Genomic DNA, 23,672 nt, shown 5'->3' with positions numbered 1-23,672 from the left:
TACCTGAATAACATTTGAGGATAGAGGCTGTCTTTGTGCTCTATTGCTTTGAGCCCCATCAGTGAGCAAAAATGTGGGCTAATGTGGTCCAAGAGCAGCCTCAGTAGGGCTAGGGTGAGGTAGACTGATCAGCCTAGAGACAGGCTTGTATGTCAACATTGTTTGAAGGATGGGAAGAAGGGAGAGAGAAATGTGAAGGTTAAATAGATGAATTTACATATCCCCTAGTTAATGTCTTCTCTAACGAAGCCAAATTAAACTTACCATTTTGGGCCATTTAATCAATGAAATTAATCAAGATAGGTCACTGCCAGATGACAGAGCATGATATCAGAATCTTCTTTGGTGCTCAGAAATGTAGTTCAGTTGCTAATCATCCAGATACAGCTTTGCTTTGTTTTTGTAAATGAATGTAGGATGTATGTAGTGGTGGTGGTGGTTTAGTCCCTAAGTTGTGTCAGACTCTTGCAACCCCATGGACCTTCTCTGTCTGTGGAATTCTCCAGGTAAGAATACTGGAGTGGGTTGCCATTTCCTTCTCCAGTGGATCTTCCTGACCCAGGGATCAAACCCTGGTCTCCTGTGTTGCGGGGGGATTCTTTACTGACTAAGCTACCAAGGAAGCCCTGATTATACATAGGCTTTGATATAAATAAATATGGGCCCATGTGCCTAATGGCACCTGTGAAATGGCACTTGGGTATAAAACCAGGTGTAATAAACAATATGACAAAGGTGAATTTTGTGTTTACAAAGCTAAGAGGAAATTCTTCAGCCAACACTTATTGAACACCTCTGAGGTATGTGCTCAGAGTCATAAGAAACCACACACATTTAAATCTCCTGCCAGACAGAGCACAGAGAAGCAAACCAGTGTACAGTGTGTTGGAGGGCTGGGAAAGAAATTTGGCACACCTGCATTCTCCCATGGCCCTGGTACAAAAGATGGAGGGTCAGGTGTTGCTCCTGGAGGAGCCAACTGTCACACGGACTCTCCTCGCTACACACACACCCTTTTAAAAACTTTTATTCAATTAGAAAAGTATGCAAGGCCCGAGTGTGTAGCTTGATGCACTTACACAAAGCCAATCCGCCCACATAACCATCACTCAAATCCAGAACATTCCGAATGCCTAAAGGCCCCGTCATTTACCCCCATCAGTAATTCCTTCTCCTTTTCCAAGGGTAACCCCCATTGCAACTTCTAACACCATAAGTTAGTTTTACCTTCTCTTGAACATCAACTAAATTAAATTGCTCAGTGTATTTATTTTTTTGGTGTCTGACTTCTTTCACTCAGCAGTATGCCTTTGTGAGATGAATCCATGTTATTGCCCAAAGCAGTAATTCAGTAATTCTCACTGTTGTATAGTATTTTCTTCTGTAAGTCTGCCTCAGTTTATTTCATTTTATTGTTCATAGTCACTTGAGTTATTTCTACTGTTCAGTTCAGTTCAGTTGCTCAGTTGTGTCTGACTCCTTGCAGCCCCATGGATTGCAGCACGCCAGGCTTCCTAGTCCATCACCAACTCCCAGGGTTTACTCAAAATTGTGTCCATTGAGTCAGTGATGCCATCCAACCATCTCATCCTCTGTCATCCCCTTCTCCTCCCACCTTCAATCTTTCCCAGCATCAGGGTATTTTCTAACAAGTCAGTTCTTCGCATCAGGTGGCCAAAGTTATTGGAGTTTCAGCTTCAGCATCAGTCCTTCCAATGAATATTCAGGACTGATTTTCTTTAGGATGGACTGGTTGGATCTCCTTGCAGTCCAAGGGACTCTCTCAAGAGTCTCCTCCAACAAAAAGCATCAATTCTTCAGCACTCATATTTCTTTATAGTCCAACTGTCACATCCATACATGACTACTGGAAAAACCATAGACTTGACTAGACGGACCTTTGTTGGCAAAGTAATATCTCTGCTTTTTAATATGCTGCCTAGGTTGGTCATAACTTTTCTTCCAAGGAGCAAGCATCTTTTAATTTCATGGCTGCAGTCACCATCTGCAGTGATTTTTAAATTATGCTGCTCATAAATATTGTATATGTCTTTTAATATACATGAGCAGGAATTTCTGTTGAGGACAAGACTACAAGAGAAACTGCTGGGTCACAGGTTATGCTTATAGTCAACAAATTCTAGTTTTCCAACATGGTTGTACCAATTTCATTCACAGTGGAAGAGGCTCATTGCTTCACATCCTCAGCAAACCTTGACATTTTCAATCTTTACTTTTAGCTATTTGGTCAGACATGCAGTGGTACCCTGTAGTGATTTTTAAGTTGCATTTTCCTGATAATTATTAACATTATCTTTTATTATATTAATAATTATTATCTTTTCATGTATTTATTGGCCAGCTGAATAGCCCCTTTGATGAAGCATCTGTTCAAGTTTCTTGTCCTTGAATAGATTCTGAGAAGGCGAATAGACATCAGGCATACAGGCAGGAGGGAACAGCATGTGCAAATGAATGATCTGCCCAGAGCGTGGGAGTGAACGGACCGAGAGTGGGAGAGCAGCCCCTGAAGTGCCGGGCTTAGTCAGAGCCTGTGAAGTGCTGACAGTAGGATCGCAGAGATCAAAGTAGAGCGACACAAAAGAAGCACAGGCTGTCCCGTGCTGTCCCACTCAGTGGGTTTCGAGAAACATGCAATGACCAAGTCTCTGAAAGCTGAACAAAGCTTATACACTGGAAGGACAACTCAACTTCCAATGAGCTGAAAGGTACAGTTTATAAATCCCTATTAGTGCTTGTGGCACGGTCTTCCTTCTGGCCTATGTGACCGGGTGGGCAGATGAGCGTCTCCTAGGGATGTCAGGGGAGGCTGCTGTTAGCAAATTGCACATTCGCCATCATCGGTTGATCCAGTTGAGCCCGTCTGTGTGGGCTCACTTCTGTACACCATCCTTTCTGCTTGAGCAGCTTCCATTCTCTAAACTACTCCCTGAAGCAGCCCTAAACTGGAAGGGGATGAGGAACAAGGTCTCTGTTCCCCCTACAAGAGCAATGTGAGCTAAAGAGGGTTTTGGCCAGCCTCAGCATGTGCCCGCCCAGGGTGAGTCCTGGACAGCTGCGCCCTGTGAGAGGTCACCAAAAACACTTCTAGTGAAACACCCAGGTATCTCATGGAAGTTGAGCTGTTTTCCCCAACAGCAATAGCAGTCAGTCACGGCCACCACACAGTCATTGCAAATTGCCAGTCCTCCAGGGATGAGTGAAAGAGTGAATTCAAGTCATGAATGGTGGGAATGGGGTGGAATTGTCTGATGGGCAAGAATGTGGGCTCTATAAAAGAAGTGGATTATCTGCAGGAAGGAATGACTGTCACCAGAAATGCTCTGACCTACTTGCCTACTCATTAGCGAGCATTTCTGTTTTGTTGATGCCCCCGTCTGTTTTGTCCCACTTCCATCCTCACAAACAACACAAGGGCACGGCCAGCTTCCGGTACAACCAGGCCCCTCCCACAAGAACAGACACCATTGGCCTTAGAATCTCTATAGATTTCCTGACAAAATGACCCCTTGACAGAATAATGACCCTCTGGAGCCATCTGTAGGTAGTCTACCGTGAAGCCAGAGTAGTCTTCAACATCCAGGAGCCAGAGTTTCTACCCAGACACCCAGAAACCGAAGCAATCAGATCTGGCCTTCATAAAGGAACTTTTTTCTGGGTCATTCGAATAATCGCAAGTAGATTCCAGCCTTTTGGATTTAATAGAGTAGTAAATTTTCAGAAAAAATTTCGGTGACCCGTAACAAAGCTGCCAACCTCTTATTTTTCAAGTAAGGACTGTGGTTGTGAGTTCTGTGAAACTGTATTTAATAGTAGTTGCTGTCATTTGTTACGGGCTTCCCAGGTGGCGCTAGTGGTAAAGAGCCCACCTGCCAATGCAGGAGACTTAGAGAGACACGTCTTTGGTCCCTAGGCTGGGAAGATCCCCTCTACTGTATGTAAGGCTCTGTGCTTGATCTTTAAGCATGTATGGTTTCTTATGACTCTAGGAGCATGTTCCACAAGATAAGTATTGTCTTCATATGGCAGATGAAGAAAGAGGGTAGGTAAATTACCTAATGCCACACAGCTAATTCGGAGAAGGCAGTGGCACCCCACTCCAGTACTCTTGCCTGGAGAATCCCATGGGCGGAGGAGCCTGGTGGGCTGCAGTCCATGGGGTCACGAAGAGTCGGACACGACTGATCGACTTCACTTTCACTTTTCACTTTGCTGCATTGGAAAAGGAAATGGCAACCCACTCCAGTGTTCTTGCCTGGAGAATCCCAGGGATGGGGGAGCCTGGTGGGCTGCCATCTATGGGGTCGAAGAGAGTCGGACATGACTGAAGCAACTTAGCAGCAGCAGTAGTACCTTATAATAATAGTTTAGTGATTATTGATCCCATGATTGCTCATTTCTTCCCTTAGTTAACAACTAACAATTTATGAAGATTTTATTGGCTAGAGCATTGGCTTAGCCAAAAAAGTTTGCTACCAGTTTGCTTGGGCTTGAATCTTGTCCTAGCCACTTCCCACCTGTGTGGTTTTGGGCAAATTACTTAACCCTCTTGTGCCTCAGTTTCTTTATCAGTTAAAATATAGATAATAGTATTTTCTTCGTAGGGTTGTATGAGAATTAGAGTTAACAATATGTAGAGTGCTTAGAAGGATACCTGCCATAAAGCACCTACTGCACACTGGCTGTTATTATTTTAGCCTGGATCTGTGTCTGTGCATGGATAACTGAGAGCACATGCTCCCACAGAGATGCCTGAGCCCCACGGAGATTACCAGCACAGTATTGAAGGATGAACAGCCTTAAGAACAGTGGCCATTACATCTCAGTGCTGAGTGTCATCTAGGAAGCTGACAAACATACAAATTCCTGGGACCTGTCTCCAGAGGTTCTGACTCGCTAACTTGAGATGGAACCCAGAAATCTGTCTTGTAATAGACACCTTAGGTACTTCTAACGTGGTTCTCAGAACACCCATTAACCACTAATCCCAAGGAATTTCTTCCATATTCAAGGCTATTAAATTATGGTAAATGCAATAGCTTACTTATCTGCTGCTGCTGCTGCTGCTGCTGCTGCTGCTGCTAAGTCACTTCAGGCATGTCCGACTCTGTGCGAGATCTGGAAGCAGTTAACGGAGAGAAGCACAGAGGACGGGGCCTCATTCATTCGGACAAAACAGTCCAGTCAGCCAGAAAGCAGCCGGCTAGCTGTGCAAATTAATTAGGAAGTCTTGCATGTAGATGATGATGGCTGGGAGAGATTTTTTTTTTAAGGGGGCTTGGACCCTGGAGCTAAAGAAATTCTGGGGGTGGCTTACAGAAAGCCTCGTCCTGAGCTGAAACTGGGTGTTCAGCCTGGAGCTTGACAAGATACCCTAGTGTTTCCAGGTTCAGAAGAAAGGGTGGTTAAGGTTGAGCGCTGGGATAACCTTGGAACTGAAAAACCTGGTTTACTGTGTTACGATGAATTCTGAACATCTGTGCCCCTGTTAATTATGGGACTGAAGTTTAGAGCTGAATTTTTTCCCCTGTTGGTCAAGTTGCTCTGCTCAGGTGACGTGAGAATACTCATTATTGAGGAAATAAAGATCAGGTTCTCAGGTTCAAAGGGGAGACATACCAGATCTCTCAGCTGCTGTATAGAAACTTATCAGGACTAGGTTGGTGAGTTTTCTGTGTGAAGAGAAGGGTGGTGGTGGTGCCTGGAGCTTGTACCCTGTGTAACTCACCTGAATGAGTTCTCAGGACATCATGGGGGAGATTTTTGGTTATTCAACGGTGTGGTGGTACGGTGTTCCTTTTAAAAAAGGTAATCGGTTTTAACAAAGTGGAGTAAAATAGACAATACTGGTATTTTTTAATAATATCCATTAGATGGAAGCTTTTATTTCTTTTGGCTGTACTGTGTGGCTTGTGGACTTTTTGTTCCCTGACCATGGATTGAACCTGGGCCCTCAGCAGTGAGAGCCTGGAGTCCTAATCACTGGACCGCCAGGGAATTCCCTACTGGTATTATTAATCTAGGGGTAAAGAATCTGCCTGCCAATGCAGGAGACATAAGAGATGTGGGTTCTATCCTGGGTGAGGAAGATCTCATAGTGGAGGAAATGGCAACCCACTCCAGTATTCTTGCCTGGGAAGTTCCATGGACAGAGGAGCGTGGTGGGCTACAGTCCGTGGGGTCACAGAGAGTCAGACGTGACTGAGCACGCGCACACACACACACACACTGACTGTTAATCTAGAAAGTTTTCTAATTGGACTCCTTAAAATCTTCATGCTGTTTTTAAGATAAAAAGTTACTTAGATACTATTAGTTCATTAATTCTTTTCCCTTATAATAATTATATAATGCATCCTAAGAAATAAAAATTATTGAATTTATATACTTGAAACTTACTGTATTCTACTGATATATATGTATCCATGCATGTATATATTATATAAAACTTATAATTAATAGCATATAGATGCCATAAGTTATTTCTAAGATGCCTCAGCTATATTAATATAATTATTTTTCTTAATGTTGAAGTTTGTTGACCAAAGTGATTTTTTTTAATGTATTTATTCCTTGGGGGGGAAGCTAAGGTAGGCAGGTGTTTCTAATTTCTAACTCTACCGTCTGTGTCATCTGGATTTGTGCTGTTGCCATAGCACCTCTTTGTTTGGACAGATATCTTCACGACTTGCAGTCCTTTGTGCTTAATTGTCCTAAAGCATTTTAACATATCCTTTATTATTATACAAACAGTATTATTTACTGTAGAATATTTGATAATTACAGAAAAGCATAATGAGAAAAATCCTCCACAATTCTAGTACGCAGTGATAACCACCATTAAACATTTAACTACCATTAGAACATCATCTAGTCTTTCAAACTCTCTCTCCATATGTATAAACAGAGTGTATGTGTGTATTAAACACAAATTAGGAACATACTGTGATACTATATATACTTAACATTATAGCATTTTAACATATTCCTATTAAATTTCTTCAAAAATATTGTTTAATAACTATATAATAGTTTAATCTACATTCCACCAGTATTTAAGATGTTTTTAACTTTTTGCTACAGTCAATAATACTAATCCTTCTTGTGCAGAAATATTTAAAATGTCAAATATAACTTTCTTAAAAAAATATACCTTCCTTAATTCAAAATAAGGCCAACTGGAATTAGTGGCTGAAGGTAATAGCATCTCTAGGGATTTTGATCCATTTTTCTCAGATTTTCCTCTACAAACCCACATTTTTACGTGCCCATTAGCAGAATATCAGCATCTGTTTCCACACCTGGAAGAATGAATGTTAACTTTAGAAACAGTTTTGCCCATCTAATAGTGAAGTAGGATGTCTCATTGTTTTATTCACTTGCCATTTATTACTGTTGAGGTTGGACATATTTTCTGATGATGGTTGGCCCATTATCTTAAGAAAATAGCATGTGATTTTTAAAGCAGACTTGCTTAAGACAACACAGCGATGACAGTTGACAGTTAACTCCACTGCATTGACATCTTAACTGTTGTACTGTCAGCCTCCCACAGTCCATTAAGGGATTTTTTTTTTTTTTTAAGAAGTAAAGTATTTGTTACAATAATAAAGAGCGTGAGCTTGTGTGTACGACGGAGTCTGAGCCCTGCCGTTTAGTCTTATGTAACCTAAACGAGTTGCTTAACTTCTCCAAGCTGCAGTTTCCTTGACTATAGATAAGGCTGATAATCCTCACAGTAATTCTCATAATAATGAGATAAGAATTATTAAAGCGTTCAGTAAAATGCAGCTACTGTTGAAACAGAGAAATGTTTCTCTGCTATTTACCCAAGAGGTATGTCAAGGCATTGTAGCATGCCTCTTAGAAGCCAGGACTTTTCAAATCCCAACAAGTTGCATGTTTTACTTCATTTTATTATTTAAATTTGCTGTAAGCGGCACAGCTAGTGGGACATTTTAAATAGAAAAAAAAGCAGGGGGTCGGGGGGGGGGAGCCGGTTGGTACATCACCTGGGCTGCTAGCTCGTGTGTGGTCTCAAGAGTCTTGCAGGACACTGAGATGTCTGCCGGGGTGGTGCTTGGTACTTTAGGAAGTTGCTCCCAGACTGATAGGATAAACCCACTTTCACTTCTTCCTTCTCCCAAAGGGTGAAGGAAAGAGCACTACTTTAATAGTGTTGCCAAGCTCATGTGCTCATTCGAAGGTCATTTCATGAACTTGGCTTTTCCTTCTAACATTGTGCTCGTGTATCCACCTGCCTATTGGTCTAGAGTTTGGTAAATATAGTGTAGACTCTCTTTCACCAAGAAGTCAGTTTTTTGCCTAATGGATTTGAGACTATAAGTATGTTGATCTTGAAAGATAAGTTTCAAGTTTTAGATGAAGCTTCCACCTGAGGTTGTGACTGTGATCTCTACTAGCCACTCAGCCATGCTCACAGGTTGACTCACACTCTCTGAACTGCTTTCTGTTTCACATTCTTGTACTTTCCCAGCTGACAGCTCAGCGGGTGGGTGCCTGTTCCACCAGCTGCTGCAACCAGCCAGGTTCAGAAATGTCAGATATCCTCCAAGAGCTGCTCCGAGTCTCTGAGAAAGCTGCCAACATTGCCCGGGCGTGCAGGCAGCAGGAAGCCCTCTTCCAGCTGCTGATAGAAGAAAAGAAAGAGGGAGAAAAGAACAAGAAGTTTGCAGTTGATTTCAAGACCCTGGCTGATGTACTGGTACAGGAAGTTATCAAAGAGAATATGGAGAACAAGGTAAGGAATGTCACAGCCAAGGTAATTGCAAATTATTTGCCCCTGTGGTTCCCCCCCCGCCCCCGTAAAACAGCTCGCCTCCTCCTCCCCACAACCCGCCCCCCAGCACCATGGATTCTAATAAACAAATAGGTTTTCCCCCCTTATTTTGACTGCAGTATTACTAAAATGTGTGTTACAGGAAAAACTTAAATGTTGAAAAATAATCCTCCTAATTCTATCACTAGAGAAAACCACAACTGTTTTGCTAAATATTAGAATGTTTTCCTTCTATGTGTGCATGGCAGGTTTAACTTAACTCTATAAAGAAATGAGAACATACTGTTTTATAACTTTTTTTTTAACTTGATAATATTAAGTCCCACCTTTTGACATAGTCATTTACCTAATGGTTGCCTCAGTGATAGCCTCATAGGGTTCTGGAGACTTAGAGTCTCTCTTTATTTTAGTAGGAAAACGTTGTTTGTAACTAACAATGATTGTAATTCTAGGTATTTTAAGCTGACTAGGGTAAATAAACTATATTCATAAGCAGTTATAGCAAACAATAACATTAGCAGGCACTTGTAAATGCTTACTATGAGCCAAGTACTTATCTAAGGGCTTTAAATATATTAGTTTAACAAATAACAATTTTATGAGGTAAGAACTATTTCAATGTAATGGAAGAGAAAAGGGAGACACAGAGGTTAAATAACTTGCCTAGGGTTGCACAGCAAATGAATGGAAGAGCTGGTTTTTGAACATGGGCTGACCAACTCCAGAGTCTATGCTGTTTGTGATACTATATTACCTATTATGTAATAATCGAATTACTTTTCTTTTAGATTTGGGAGGATAGAATTTTATGTCAGAAAGCCCTACAAAATATTGGAATTGTTTCTATGAAATTCTCAAAATGTTAGGGATTGTTTAGAATAATTTAAGTGAGTCCTTGACCACAGGTAGGAAGAGAGAATAAATGACCCCTTGAAATTTCTACAAACTGTTCTTTTTCATGCCCTATACAATCTGGATCCAGTGGAAGGAAATTTATTTTTGTTACTGATCAAGAGAGCTGGGTAGAAGGGGTGGTTGAGCAACTGGATTAGAAGTGTAAGTTTTGTGGGCTAATATTTGCCTCAGAGCATTATAACAAGTTCAGGCAGTTGTTCATTCACGAAGTATCTGCCAGGATTTATGAACACATAAATGACACTCACTTTTGGTTTGTATAAAGTGTCACGACTCTTCCTTACGAACTACAGCCTCAGAAAGGGTCTCTAGGCAAACTGGGGGGCTGGAGCTTCAGCCTTTGATGACTTCATCGAGAGGTTCAGTGCCAGTATGTGGTGACTTGCATTGTTCTTCAAAAGAGTTAAAAATAACAAGTAGTTGTGGGCACTGTTACATCCATTGGCCATCTGTGAATAACTGAGCTCAAACATTTGAAGCATTTCCTTGCTTTCATTGCCTGAGAATTGTACTCTTACCATAATTCAGCACATATTTTGAGAGAAATTATCTTTACTACAGAGAAAATCAGAAGCAAAATGTGTCCAAAAGCTTCGTGGTCATACAAAGATGAGAGAAGCTTCCTATTTAGCTTGTTTCTTTTTGTTTGTTTCTTCATTCCATCAAAATATTGATGCATAAGTTGTTGGCAAGTAAAATATTTCCCCTTTTTTGCTACATGGCCTTCCTAGCCTGATGGTTAAGGATACCTTAACATGTGCAGAAAACAAAATTAAATGTTATCCTCTGTTCCTTTCTATCCGAGTTCAAGTAATCATCTTAGGTACTTGTCAGTAACATTAACTTGTGCAAGTTACTTGGGTACTTTGTAGGAGCAGCAGTTAAAACATCTCCTTTGTAAGCATTCTAGCTCATGGCCCTTAACTAGAAGGATGAAGTTCTAGAAGTACTTCTGCAGACTCAACAGAACATAAAGAAACCAGACTTCTACCATGATTTGGACTTTCTAAAGGGGCAAAGGAGCAGGGAAGTATAGAAAACTACTGATATTAGAAAAGTGCGGAACCAATCTGACTTCACTTATTATACTTGGATTGATTTCTGGAATTGTAAACTCTCAAATTTCTGACCTATTGTGCTATTTAGTTTGAAATATAAAGTGGAAATCTGTTCAGAATTGAGCATGAATGTGGGATTTTTTTTGTTGCTGTTTTGCATTCTTGTCATATTCTGAATCATTCAGTTTCCAGGCTTGGGGAAAAAAATTTTTGGAGAAGAATCCAATGAATTTACTAATGATTTGGGTAAGTACAAGAATCTTAATATAATTTTATAACTTAATTATCATATGGTATTTTTATTTTCAACTTACATCATGAAATGAATGTTTGGAGGCCTTTCATGTAGATAACACATTTGAATGTTAAACTTCATTCAGCACTTCAGGATAACCTGCCACGTAAGACAGAGATGCGGCATCTTAGAATTATTTAGCAAGTTCACATGTATTCTAGCTGTAACTCTGTAGCATTGAACAATGATTTAACCTTTGGGAAAGTTGCATGGCCCTTTGAGAATCTGATGGAAGTTATAGATGCCCCGCAAAGGATGCAGATCTACACAGATGTGCAGACAATCTCACGTCCAAGTAGACCCATTTGTGGACCTCCTGGAGAGCCCATGGGCTTCCCCGGTGGGTCAGCAGTAAAGAATGCACCTGCAATTCAGGAGACCCAGGTTCCATCCCTGGATCAGGAAGATCCCCTGCAGAAGGGAACGGCAACCCACTCCAGTATTCTTGTCTGGAGAATCCCATGAACAGAGAAGCCTGGTGGGCCACAGTCCATGGGGTCACACAGAGTCGGGTAGGACTGAGTGACTGACACTTTGGGTAGTCCACAGACCTAGGCTGAGCATGTGCAGAAGCCCCTGTCCCTGAATGATCTCTGCTTCTCTGGTCTCAGAACCTCTGTAAAGGGAGCGGGACAACCTAAAAGGTTCCTTTTAGCACCAAGTTTTAACTCTAATTGGTTTCCTGTGAGCCAAATTCTCCTTTGATGGACCCCCGTGTTCCCTTGTGGTAGAGAGAAAAATACAACATCTCTGACCCTTTTTTAGAGAAGCAAGCGGTTTTTAGTTTGCCTGGGTTTTGTTTGTTTTATGGTAGAACATTAAAATAGTGAACTTTAAACAGATCATGTGACAAATAGTTAAACATCCAGAGGCATATTTACAAAGGAAACTAATTTCTGGATTAACTCTGGAAAAAATTTGTCATTTCATGGGATGCGTATTAAGATAGTTCTGTGACACTCAGTAAGAAGAAAGAGAAATGTCAGTTAAACTTAAGGTTAAAAAAAATCACCTGTGACTTACCCCCATAAGAAATCCTACACTGAAAAACCTATATTTGGCTACAGCATAAACAGTTATTGTAATATTTATCTAGAATGATAGAGGCAAAAATGCATTCCACATACATTTTCCTGAGAACTGAAGGAAAGGATGGTTTTAGTTCATTAGAGGGCAGAGACCTATGGTAGAGGAGGAGCTGGTGGATGAGGTGAGATAAGATCATGGAAGTTCAAAGGAAGGAGTTTCCTTAAGTATGATGAGAATTCAGCGGCAAACTTTAAGCCGTGGAGTAAGGTGATACGATTTGCTCCTTTGAGTGAACCCATGACTTTTCCCGAGCCTAGAGTAGCTGCTCAACAAGTGGTGGTGATTAACATTATTCCCCAACTTTAACAATCTCATGTAATTTGAATTAAACTTAATTGACTGATTCTTGCTGTTTCAGAATCGTCACTGTCATAGATTCACAGTGTGCTTCCCAAACTCGAACAGTCACAGGAGTCACCGGGGGATCCTGTCAGACCTCAGCAGGTCTGGGATGGGGACTGAAGTTCTGAATGTCTAACAGGCGCTCCAGTGATGGCGCCGCTGCTGGTTCTCGGGATGGCTAGGATAGCTAGGAGTGTTTGTCGAGATACCTCAGGAGCCCCAAAGTGCCATGTTTTCTTAATTTTTAGAAATTTATATTCTGCATTGCTGTCGCTTTTTGTTGGTAAAAGTCCTAGGAGAGCCTCTCTTCTCATTTGTGCTTGGAGGGTTGGAAACCAGATGAAGCAGGGGTCTAAGAAGTATCTTTAAAGTGATGGCGAACACATGGACTTGGTAACGTGGGGTTCCAATTGCAGAAGCAGCTTTGCTTACATCCTGATTCCCAGTGGTTTCACAGAGGAGAGCTATTCTACGTATGTGATTTAGAGTCCTACAGCTTTACCACATTTAAAGACGAATGTATGTCATCTTACATTTACGGAGCATAGACAGTTTTTAGTTAAAAGCAGCATCATAGAGGGAGGTAGAAGCCTTTCTGTGTACTTATTAAAAACTCTTTTCTTTTCAATCAACATATTCAAACGTGAACAGGGTGACCTCCAGGATATTAAAAGCCACAAGGTAAAAGACACAGAAGATTGTTTATCAAAGACTCAGGGTTCAGGATTCTTAACATGAGCTGCCTTAAACTGGATACAAAAACTGTGCATGTGCCCATGTGGGAACTTTTTTTGGAGAGAAGGCCCTTTGGTGCCTGGATTTCATTTCTCACTGTGAGGTGGTTGAGTGACTACTGAATCAGCTTTGACTTTATGAAGCCCACTGGGGAGATTCTGGCGGTTAGCCAGATTAGGAGACACTAGACTGGATATCTTTGTGTGTGTGTGTGTATGTGTGTGTTGGTCGCTCAGTTGTGTCTAATTCTTTGTGACCCCATGGACTGTAGCCCACCAGGGTCCTCTGTCCATGGGATTCTCCAGTTTACAATTGTGGAGTTGGGCTATATTTAAAATGGATAACCAACAGAAACCTATTGTATAGCACAGGGAACTCTGCTCAATATTCTGTGCCAGCCTGGATGGGAAGAGAGTTTCAGGGAGGATGGATACATGTGTATATATGGCTGAGTCCCCTCACTGTTCACCTGGAACTATCACAGCATTGTTAATTGGCTGGACCCCAATACAAAATGTTTTGGTGTTAAGGAAAAAGGAAAAATGAACAGTGGAATGGGCTGGATGTGTTATCCTCACCTAATCTGAGGTGCTTCTCCCAATCCCCTGTTCTTTCTCCTCTGAAACTTGAGATGTAATGGTCTTCAGTTTGTCTTTACTCTAGGGGAAAAGATTATCATGAGACTGGGTCCAACAGAGGAAGAAACAGTAGCTCTTCTCAGCAAAGTCCTTAATGGTAACAAGCTGGCATCTGAGGCCTTAGCCAAGGTTGTGCACCAGGACGTTTTCTTCAGTGACCCAGCTCTGGATTCAGTAGAGATCAACATTCCACAGGACATCTTGGGAATCTGGGTGGATCCTATAGGTAAGCAGGGGAGAGTGTTTGCTTTTGTCTATTTGCTCTTCTTAGTAATCCTTTTTTTGTGAGGGGGTAGTGTTGGAAAAATGAAAATTGAGGATATGGTTTAACTCTCCTAGAAGTTTTTAAATTTTTGAAGTTTTAAAATGATAAATGACTCTCACTGCTGTAACCTGGGTTCAATCCCTGGTTGGGGAACTGAGACCCCACAAGCTACACACTGGGGCCTAAATAAATAAATGAAGAGTTGAGGTGTGTATTATATACATATACACATATATTTATAACACACATGTGTGTATACACACACACACATATAAAGGCACATATACAAAACTGAATTAACTCATTTTTGAAAGACCTCAGGGGCCAGACTGCTAAATATGAGAGAAGAATGAAATGATGGCAGCTATGACTAATTGAACACACATGCATCTTGAGAACATTCAGCTCCGGCAGATTATTACCATCTGGAAGTACAGTGCAGATCTTCAGATTTAAAAATAATAAAAACGCAAATCCAGGTTTTTAAATGAGCTCTCACAATTTAACTCCTGGCTCCTAACTCACTTAAGTAAGTAAATAAGCAGAACCGCTGTACAGATCAGGCAAAACACAACCGAATGTGACTCCTAGCAGTCGGTTTGTGAGTCCTGTGTATACCTCGCCATTATTTTTTTGGTCATGATTATGGTAGAACCATAATCTATAGTTCATTGTTTTAAAACTGTAGGCCTATCTCAATGATGCCGTTAATATAATGCCCTCGGTCTAAGTCCCACTTTTCCCCCAGCTTCCTGGCATAGTGTACCCAACACAACTGGGACCAATCATTAAGCTGAGTAGGCAGACTCCCCTCACCTTCTCCCCTACACCTTCTCCCCTACGTGATAGACATGCCTTTAATCACAGCAGTAGAGCATTCAGTCAGTGGATTGTTATGTAGACTATGAATGTTTTCCAGGATCTTTTATCGCCTAAAGGTAAATCGGCCTCAGTTATGGTTTTTGAGGAACTGAAACCTTGTTTTGTTTTTGTCCTGAATTGATTCTGTTAGCTAGCTCTCTGGATCTTGTGCCTGGCACATCCTTAACTGGGTATTAATTCACTAGATGCTGGCAGTCAGCTGCTGGCAGGTACATCTTTTAAGCAGAAACCTCACTCCTTAGCTTCTTTTTCCCAGGTTCTTTGCGACCCCATGGACGGTAGCCTACCAGGCTCCTTAGTCCATGGGATTTTCCAGGCAAGAGTACTGGAATGGGTTGCCATTTCCTTCTCCAGGGGATCTTCCCGACCCAGGGATTGAACCCGGGTCTCCCGCATTGTAGGCAGACGCTTTACTGTCTGAGCTTCTTCCTCTTGTGACACCATTGTCTCTTTCCTCCTAATTTGAGGGACAAAACAAACAAGTAAAAAGGCAATTCCATCCCTGATGGAATTCAAATGAAATGGAATTCAGATTCCTGGAAGGAGACTTTCCCGCCCACCTTGGTTGGACCTGTCCTCTGATTAGTAAGAGCTCAAAGGAACCCCCATACCTTTTAAATGATTTTGACATGGTGATGAATATTTGAGTGCTTCTTACCATTTGCAAGGTGTTATGCCCTGGAGAAGCGAATGGCTCCCTACTCTAGTATTCCCACCTGGAGAACTCCATGGACAGAGGAGCCTTGTGGCTCCAGTCCTATGGGGTCACAAAGAGTTGTTCATGACTGAGCAATTAACAACACAAAAAGGAAGGAAGACATGCTAGCTGCCATAGGAATTGTAGACATGTCCCCTTTGTCCAAGAATTTATGTATGGTTGGGAAAATGAAACACAAGCAGCTTAAAAGTGAAGTACAAAAGGTCAAATAATAATTCCATATAAGTGGCACCCAGAGGTAAAACGTGATTGGTTATTATCTTAGTCCATTTGGGCTGCTATAACAAGATACCATGGACTAGGTAGCTTTTAAACAAGATAAATTTATTTCTGACAGTTTCAGAGGCTGAGAAGTCCAGTATCAAAGTGCCAGCATGATTAGGTGAGGGTCTTCTTCCTGATTCATAATTGGCGTCTTTTCACTGCGTACTCGGACAGTAAAGAATCTGCCTGCAATACAGGAGACCCGGGTTTGATCCCTGGATCAGGAAGATCCCCCGAGAAGGGAATGGCAACCTTCTCCAGTAATCTTGGCTGCAGAATCCCATGGACAGAGGAGCCTGGCCGGCTACATTCCATGGGGTTGCAAAAGAGTCAGACACGACTGAGCGACTAACACTCACACTGTACTCATAAAGTGGAAGAGACTAAGAGTATCATTAATCCCATTCATGAGATTCCACCCCGAGGACTGAAGTACCTCCCAAAGGCCCTACTTACTAATACCATCAACTTCTGAGGGTTAGAATTTTGGGGGACACAAACATTTAGACCATAGCTGTTACCAAATTAGAAATGATCTAGGACAGGTTTTATAGGTGTCTTCATCATTATCTTCTAAATAATCATTACCTGAATCCTAACAGATTTGCTTCATTTTTCAGATTCAACTTACCAGTATATAAAAGGTTCTGCTGACATTACACCCAACCAAGGAATCTTCCCCAGTGGACTTCAGTGTGTCACTGTTTTGATTGGTGTCTATGACATACAGACAGGGGTGCCTCTCATGGGAGTCATCAACCAACCTTTTGTATCACAAGACCTACACACCCGCAGGTAAAAATTGAATATTTTCGGCATATTATGGTTTTCAGAATTTACAACCTCAGCTTTGTTTATTGTCAGGATTATCTCTCCATGTGACATTCCCATGACTCGATACATGGGGCATTCCTACTAAAAATCTCCATGTTTGAATGAATGGTCCTTTAATTTTCAATCCTGGGTTTCACAACAAAATGTGAAAATGATCTAACGAAAAGATAAGTAGGTATGGCCAGGATTAGAACCTCTCCCTATAAAAACAAACAAAAAAAACTGTCAGTATCACTTTCTTATCTGCTTCCACCTTCCTCACACTCCCGTGGACTGTTCGCAGAGCATAGAGGGTGGCCAAGCCTTTGGTTACCCTGATCCGCGGCCTACGGATCAGAGTATGACAGGGTTGACTCCAGAGCATGGCAGGGTTCAAGTAGAAGCAGCTTTTCTCCTGTGGTTTTAGCTTTTTACTGAAATAAATGACATTTTTTTCCACTCATGTAGAACTATATATTTTTTAATTAAATTTTGACTTGCTTCAAGTAACTAAGAATTGTTTGTTCTTTAATAGTCATAAACTACACCTCTGCAGTGTTGATATTTTTCATCTTCCCTGCCTTCTTCCAAACTGAAAGTGTTTGTTATCTTTAAAGGGTCGTCAAGAAGTTAAAAATAAGTGGGACTGGATGTTGACATAATCATGACCTAGAAATGGTTGACAAAGTAGTTGGCACAAATCCTGGGTTTGATAGCAGATTCTACCACTGATTTACATTCTTAAACACTTACATTCTCTAAGCCTCAGTCTCCTTCTCTGGAAAGAAACTATCCAGCGTATATAGTAAGTTAAACATTGAGAAATGTTAGATGGTATTTTTGTTGTTGCCCACCACCCGCCCCCCCCCACCAAAAAAGAGTCCATCTTTCTTGATGTTAAAGCCAAAGTGGAGCTAGTGAATTGGAAGATGAAAAGGCGTTACCGGTTGAAAAAAATTCAGCATTGTGAAAGATCTGCGGATTGAAAATCTTATTTATCTGTTCATCTTTATCCCCATTAGACTTTAAATGCAAAAAGAGGCAGTGAAACTTCGCTGTGTTCCCAGAGGCTAGAAATCCCACAAATATTTTAGCACTGTCCTAGATGAATGTGATAATGCAAAAAAAAAAACCAAACTGAACGCATTCCTAACTGGCAACAACACAGGCAGCAACATGCACAGAGAGTAACTTTTAGAAATGAGTTAGCCATTTGATTACTATCTCTAGGCTTAAGGGCCTTGAGACTCACTATGTTATGTATTTTCCACATCAAGTTGGGAAGCCACAGGAGCAATGAAAAACCAGTGTGATAACTTGCCGCCACAAACTGAACATTCTCTTCCATAGGTGGAGAGGACAGTGCTACTGGGGCCTTTCTTACCTGGGGACCAATATCCATTCCCTTCTGCCTCCCGTCTCTACAAGAAGCAACAGTGAAACGCAGAGCCAAGGGACCCAAAACCCCAGCTCCGAAGTCTCCTGCCCGTTCTCAGTGGTCATTAGTACCAGTGAAAAGGAGACCATCAAGGGCGCATTGTCGCATGTGTGTGGAGAGCGCATCTTCCGGGCAGCTGGGGCTGGTTACAAGAGCCTCTGTGTGATCCTCGGCCTCGCTGACATTTACATCTTCTCAGAAGATACCACGTTCAAGTGGGACTCCTGTGCTGCCCACGCCATCCTCAGGGCCATGGGTGGGGGGATGGTGGACTTAAAAGAATGCCTGGAAAGAAATCCTGACACGGGCCTTGACTTGCCACAGCTGGTGTATCACGTGGGAAACGAAGGCACTGCCGGAGTAGATCAGTGGGCCAACAAGGGAGGACTCATCGCATACAGATCAGAGAAGCAGCTGGAGACGTTCTTGAGCCGCCTCCTCCAGCACCTTGCCCCTGTGGCTACACACACGTAGATGAGCTCCATCCTCATGGGCTCCACAGCCCAACTGTGGACCTAATTTCCACATCTCTTGTCTTTTGAAGACAGCTTTGTCCTATTGACAGTCAACATTCACCTTCCTCTTTGGGGGAGCATTTTTCCATTATGTGTTCATAATGCTAATAAATGAATGATATTCATGCAGCAGTTAAATGTGTGAGATTCTTTATAGAGGATTTTGTGCAATTATTGCTGCTTGAAATGCTTCAATAAAATATTGAAGACAGGAAAAATTCCTGCTCAATTAATAAAGCTCTTTAGAACACGAGTTTAGAGATGATAAGTTAAGGTCACTAAAATATTAGGGAGAGCAAAGGGGGTTGTGTGTTTCCTGTCTGGAACAAAAATCTTCAGCTTTAGCCTTTGGCAGAACATTTAGAACTGTGAATCTAAAGCATAATTTGGCCATGTTCATGCGCTTTCAGTGACGCTGTTTCTTAGAAGAATTAAAGCCCGGAACCCTGATGGCACCATCCTACTCATGAACTCTCACACTCACACACATCCACACTCAGACACACATTCTGAAACTCTCTCTCAAATCTATATTCTTATTCTCTCATTCTAATTCTCTGATTCTGCCACTAATTATGTCTCTAGTTCTCTCTAATACTCTCACTTAACATACTCTTCTGTCAGTAAGACAGGAGAGGATAAAGACATTTCTGTAGTTTTTGCATAGTATTTATTACACTTCAAAAACCAGAGGTAGAGTTAAATACATACAGTCGTTGGTCTGCTAGAATCCCATGTTGAATGTCCTCTGAGGTGGGTGAGACCTCTTTTTCCTATCTCTTTAGCAGCCCTGGTGAGGAGAGATTTCCACCATCTGGAGATACCAAACTCTCAGCTATCTCCTTTCTGCCCTACGCCCTCTTGAGGCCAAAAGATTTTCTGCAGCATCCTCTGTTTATCTGCAATTACAAAGGAATCACAGTATGTCAAACTTTTAGTTTACTTTTTTTAATTTATTTATTTTAATTGGAGGCTATTTAAAGGTATCTCATTGCACACAGAAGATTCAACGACTTATTTAGTGAAAAAGTTACATAGCTTTTAAAAGTCTGTACATGCTTTGTGATTGATGGTGGGTCCTTGAGCTGTATATTCTAATTTTAAAGGTTGATTTTTAAGTCAAAGTGAGTTCATTCTTCACAAAACACATTAGAAACCAAACCCCAGAAACTAGTTGTGCTGCCTGATAGTCATCAGAATGGAAAAATAGAATATAGTTCAAGAAAAAGCATGTTGTGCACATAAACATTTTTAGAATATGTAAATTATCAATAACAATGCAGTGAAAACAGTCATCTTCAATGTGATCTATTTATTTATGTGATCTATCAATGTGCCATTTTATTGGGGGGGAAACTGGATAGAATGGAGAATCCAATACATTCTGTAAACATCTATTGCACACATCTGTCCATTGTCAATCTTTGCCAGAAAGCTAAGGCCCTTCCTTAAGCATGTGTGTGCCGGTCTTGCATTAACCACACGTATGGGAGTGTGATCTGTAGCTCTGATTTCTTTCTTTTTGGCTGCACAGTGTGACGTACTGGATCTTAGTTCCCCCACCAGGAACTGAACCTGACCTGGCAGTGGAAGTACCTATTCCTAATCACTGTTCCACCAGGGAATTCTCAGGCTCTGATTTCTTTAGAGGAAGAAGTTAATAAATATTTGCCATATAGTCTGACAACATAATCATTCTGGATTTTAATTTTTTCCCCTCTATCTTTACAATTGTCTCATACTCAGTAAGTTTTTAAGACTCATTTCTATCAATACTTTAAAAGCCTTAAATTCTTTGTTTTCAAATTCATTTTACATTATACTTGATCTATTATTAAAGATGCCATTGAAATATGATTTTTGAATGAAGTCAATCAGCCTAAGCAAACACATAACTCAGTTGATGGAGTGGGAATTAGGGGTTGGGTGCTCCAAAGAGTAGCCTGTTGGTCGCCAAGATCGAGCGTCTTGTGCATCAGCCAGGGTTTTTTTGCAGGAGGCTGGCAGACAGATAAATCTGCCAGGTTGCTTAAATAGAGGATGATAAAAAGAGAGCCCCCTGCACATCAGTAAGAGCAGTCCCTGGGAAGCCAGGTCAGTGTTGGTTCCTCTCTTGCTCCTACAGCCCACATCCAATCACTCAGGAGATCGATCCTCTTGGCTCAACCTTCCAAATATACCTGTTACTCTCTACACTAGCCACATGCTTCCACTTAACCATCACGCCAGTCTCAATTCAACTGCTCCTGAGGACTGGCAGCCATGTTGAGTAGGGTTCTAATGGTTATTTCCTTTTAATGCACTTTATGTATTGCTAATTTTTTGCTGTGGCCTCTTAAGCCCCTAGTTATAGGCTCTCTGAATGAGATTTTGACATGCCAAGGGGTAAAGGGCTTTCTGCTGTGTTATAGTGATGGGAGTATGAAAAAGCAGATCTTTGGGTCTGAGTGTAAAGTCCTATAAGATAGCCCTTCTGTCTAGAAGAAGTGCAGCCAGGATAAGTTTGCAGTAGCATTAGGTTTAACTGTGAGTGGCAAAATGCCAAAATAATAATGGCTTAAATAAGATCAAAAGTATTTGGTGAGCAGTCCAGAGCTGAAAGGAGGCTCCACCCCAAAGTCCTCAGGGAGTCACACTCCTTCCATCTCACTGCTCTCCCAACCCCAGACCATGACCCTCCTTCTCAGGTCTAAGACAACAGAATCTGCATTTTAGGCAGTAAGACAGAGGAGAAGACAAGAAGGGAAGGGCAGTTTTTCACGTCACTGGCCAGAACCTAGCCACATGACTGCACGTAGGAAGTCTCCATTTGGAGCAACCATGGGCTCAACTGAAAACCAGGCTTTTTATCACCCCAGGAGTTAGGAGCCAGGCATTAGAGGACATCTAGCAATCTCCATCACCTGGGCCAAATGAGTCGTCCAGGCTTCTGTCTTCATCTGACCTCTGATCACACACCTTTTGTTCTATTCACTAAGGTCTCGTGACATTTAAGAGCGGATGTTTTCAACGCTTAGCTACACTCATCTACTTTTGACGTACTTATCCACTTCATCCCCCAAAGAATGAAGAGTGCATAAATACATTTGTCAAGATGGTAAGGCTTCCCTGGTGGCTCAGCGTTAAAGAATGTGCCGGCCAATGCAGAAGACGTGGGTTCGATCCCCAGGTTGGGAAGATCCCCTGGAGAAGGAAATGGCACCCCACTCCAGTATTCTTGCCTGGAGAATTGCATGGACTGAGGACCCTACCCCCTACCCTCTGTGCATGGGGTCACAGAGTCAAACACGACCGAGTGACTAACACGCACACACAGTAATTATGCAGGCGCCCCCAGGGGTTCAGTGGCAAAGAACCCGCCTGCCAATGCAAGAGACATAAGAGATATGGGTTCTATCCCTGGGTCGGGAAGATCCCCTGGAAAAGGAAATAGCAACTCACTCCAGTATTCTTGCCTGGGAAGTCCCATGGACAAAGGAGCCTGGCAGGCTACAATCCATGGGGTTGTAAAAGGGTTGGACATGACTGAGCGACTGACCGCGCACCGCACACTCGGCACAGAAACAGCCCTGCCCACTCCATGGCAGAAAAGGTCAAACATACATTCCGAAAAGGAGGAAAAAGCAGACAAAAGTGTCTGAGAGTTTCCTTCTTGTGCTTCAGTTTTGTTTTTATTTTATTTTTTCTGTAAGTGCTAAATGCAAAGGAAGAGTAGAAACGATAAGTCATAACCTTTCACATCCATAGTTAAGACCTTTCATTGTGCCAGGCTTGGTACTGATATTGTAACACATATCCATAAAGCACGCCTAAGGGACTGTGACTGTCCCCTCAGAGTGGCAGGGGACTCAATTAAAAGCTGGTGTGTATACAAATGGATCTTTGAAACTGGTCCAGAGGAAGTAGCTGTGCTAAGCACTGACATCTTTCTTAAAAGGTTTATATGCTTATAATTTCTGTTTGATAATCAGCCTAGCCAACATTGTGACTACTTTGTAACAAAATGTCTGTAATTTTAAATATGATTTTCCTTTTCTAGGCTGTATTTTCAATGCTCCTGATCCTCAGGGAGCCATTGTCATATAGGATTAAGAGCTTTCTCCGTTTCTCCATTAAAAGAAAAAAAGACCATCCTTAGGCTGGCTTCATGGGCTTGTGACTTCTGCGGGTGCAGAAGGCTTCTCACGGGACCATGCCTGGTTCTGCAAGTGCCGTCTTGAAATTCTCAAACGTTTTGTCTTTGAACTTGTAAATTAAGTTTCTAGGAGAGTGGAGCATGCATGTGAACAGAGATGTGATGTACAAATGTGTTTGCCTCTTCCCTCTAACCCCACTCCATTCATGTAGTAGAGCCTTTTAATGAAAGTGAAAGAGGAGAGTGAAAAAGTGGGCTTAAAGCTCAACATTCAGAAAACGAAGATCATGGCATCTGGTCCCATCACTTCATGGGAAATAGAATTCCTACAGACCCCTGATGTATAGGGGTTCAGTGAGACTTAAAGCAAGTACAAGGTAAGTGAATTACATTTATTATGACTAATTAGGTGGGGATGGCAAATTTGGAAAACTCAGCAGTGGCCACAGGACTAGAAAAGGTCAGCTTTCATTCCAATCCCAAAGAAGGGCAATGCCAAAGAATGCTCAAACTACTGCACAATTGCACTCATCTCACACGCTAGTAAAGTAATGCTCAAAATTCCCAAGCTACGCTTCAGCAATATGTGAACCATGAACTTCCAGATGTTCAAGCTGGTTTTAGAAAAGGCAGAGGAACCAGAGATCAAATTGCCAACATCCGCTGGATCATTGAAAAAGCAAGAGAGTTCCAGAAAAATATCTATTTCTGCTTTATTGACTACGCCAAAGCCTTTGACTGTGGGGATC

At 41.8% G+C, this 23,672-nt stretch overlaps 1 protein-coding gene across 7 annotated transcripts in view; it reads left to right on the top strand.

Annotated features, from left to right (window-relative positions):
• Window positions 1-18,926, top strand: part of INPP1 (inositol polyphosphate-1-phosphatase) — a 36,745-nt gene extending 17,819 nt beyond the window's left edge. For 3 of the 7 annotated variants that reach the window (XM_010862896.1, XM_010862898.1, XM_010862897.1), the window contains exons 2-6: window positions 8,519-8,782; window positions 10,980-11,040; window positions 13,919-14,119; window positions 16,643-16,817; window positions 18,186-18,920. In XM_010862896.1, coding sequence (XP_010861198.1) covers window positions 8,579-8,782; window positions 10,980-11,040; window positions 13,919-14,119; window positions 16,643-16,817; window positions 18,186-18,747 — 1,203 coding nt within the window. In that variant the 5' untranslated portion in view covers window positions 8,519-8,578 and the 3' untranslated portion in view covers window positions 18,748-18,920. Of the gene's footprint in view, window positions 1-2,345; window positions 2,730-8,518; window positions 8,783-10,979; window positions 11,041-13,902; window positions 14,120-16,642; window positions 16,818-18,185 lie in introns of those variants that run through there. The other 4 variants (XM_010862895.1, XM_010862894.1, XM_010862893.1 and 1 more) reach the window with 4 other exon arrangements.
• The last annotated feature ends 4,746 nt before the right edge of the window (window positions 18,927-23,672 follow it).

This window comes from Bison bison, unplaced genomic scaffold (assembly GCF_000754665.1).
Source record: "Bison bison bison isolate TAMUID 2011002044 unplaced genomic scaffold, Bison_UMD1.0 scf7180017864485, whole genome shotgun sequence".
Lineage (NCBI taxonomy): Eukaryota > Metazoa > Chordata > Mammalia > Artiodactyla > Bovidae > Bison > Bison bison.
Note: the sequence above shows the minus strand (reverse complement) of the source record. Positions and strands in the feature narration are given on the sequence as shown.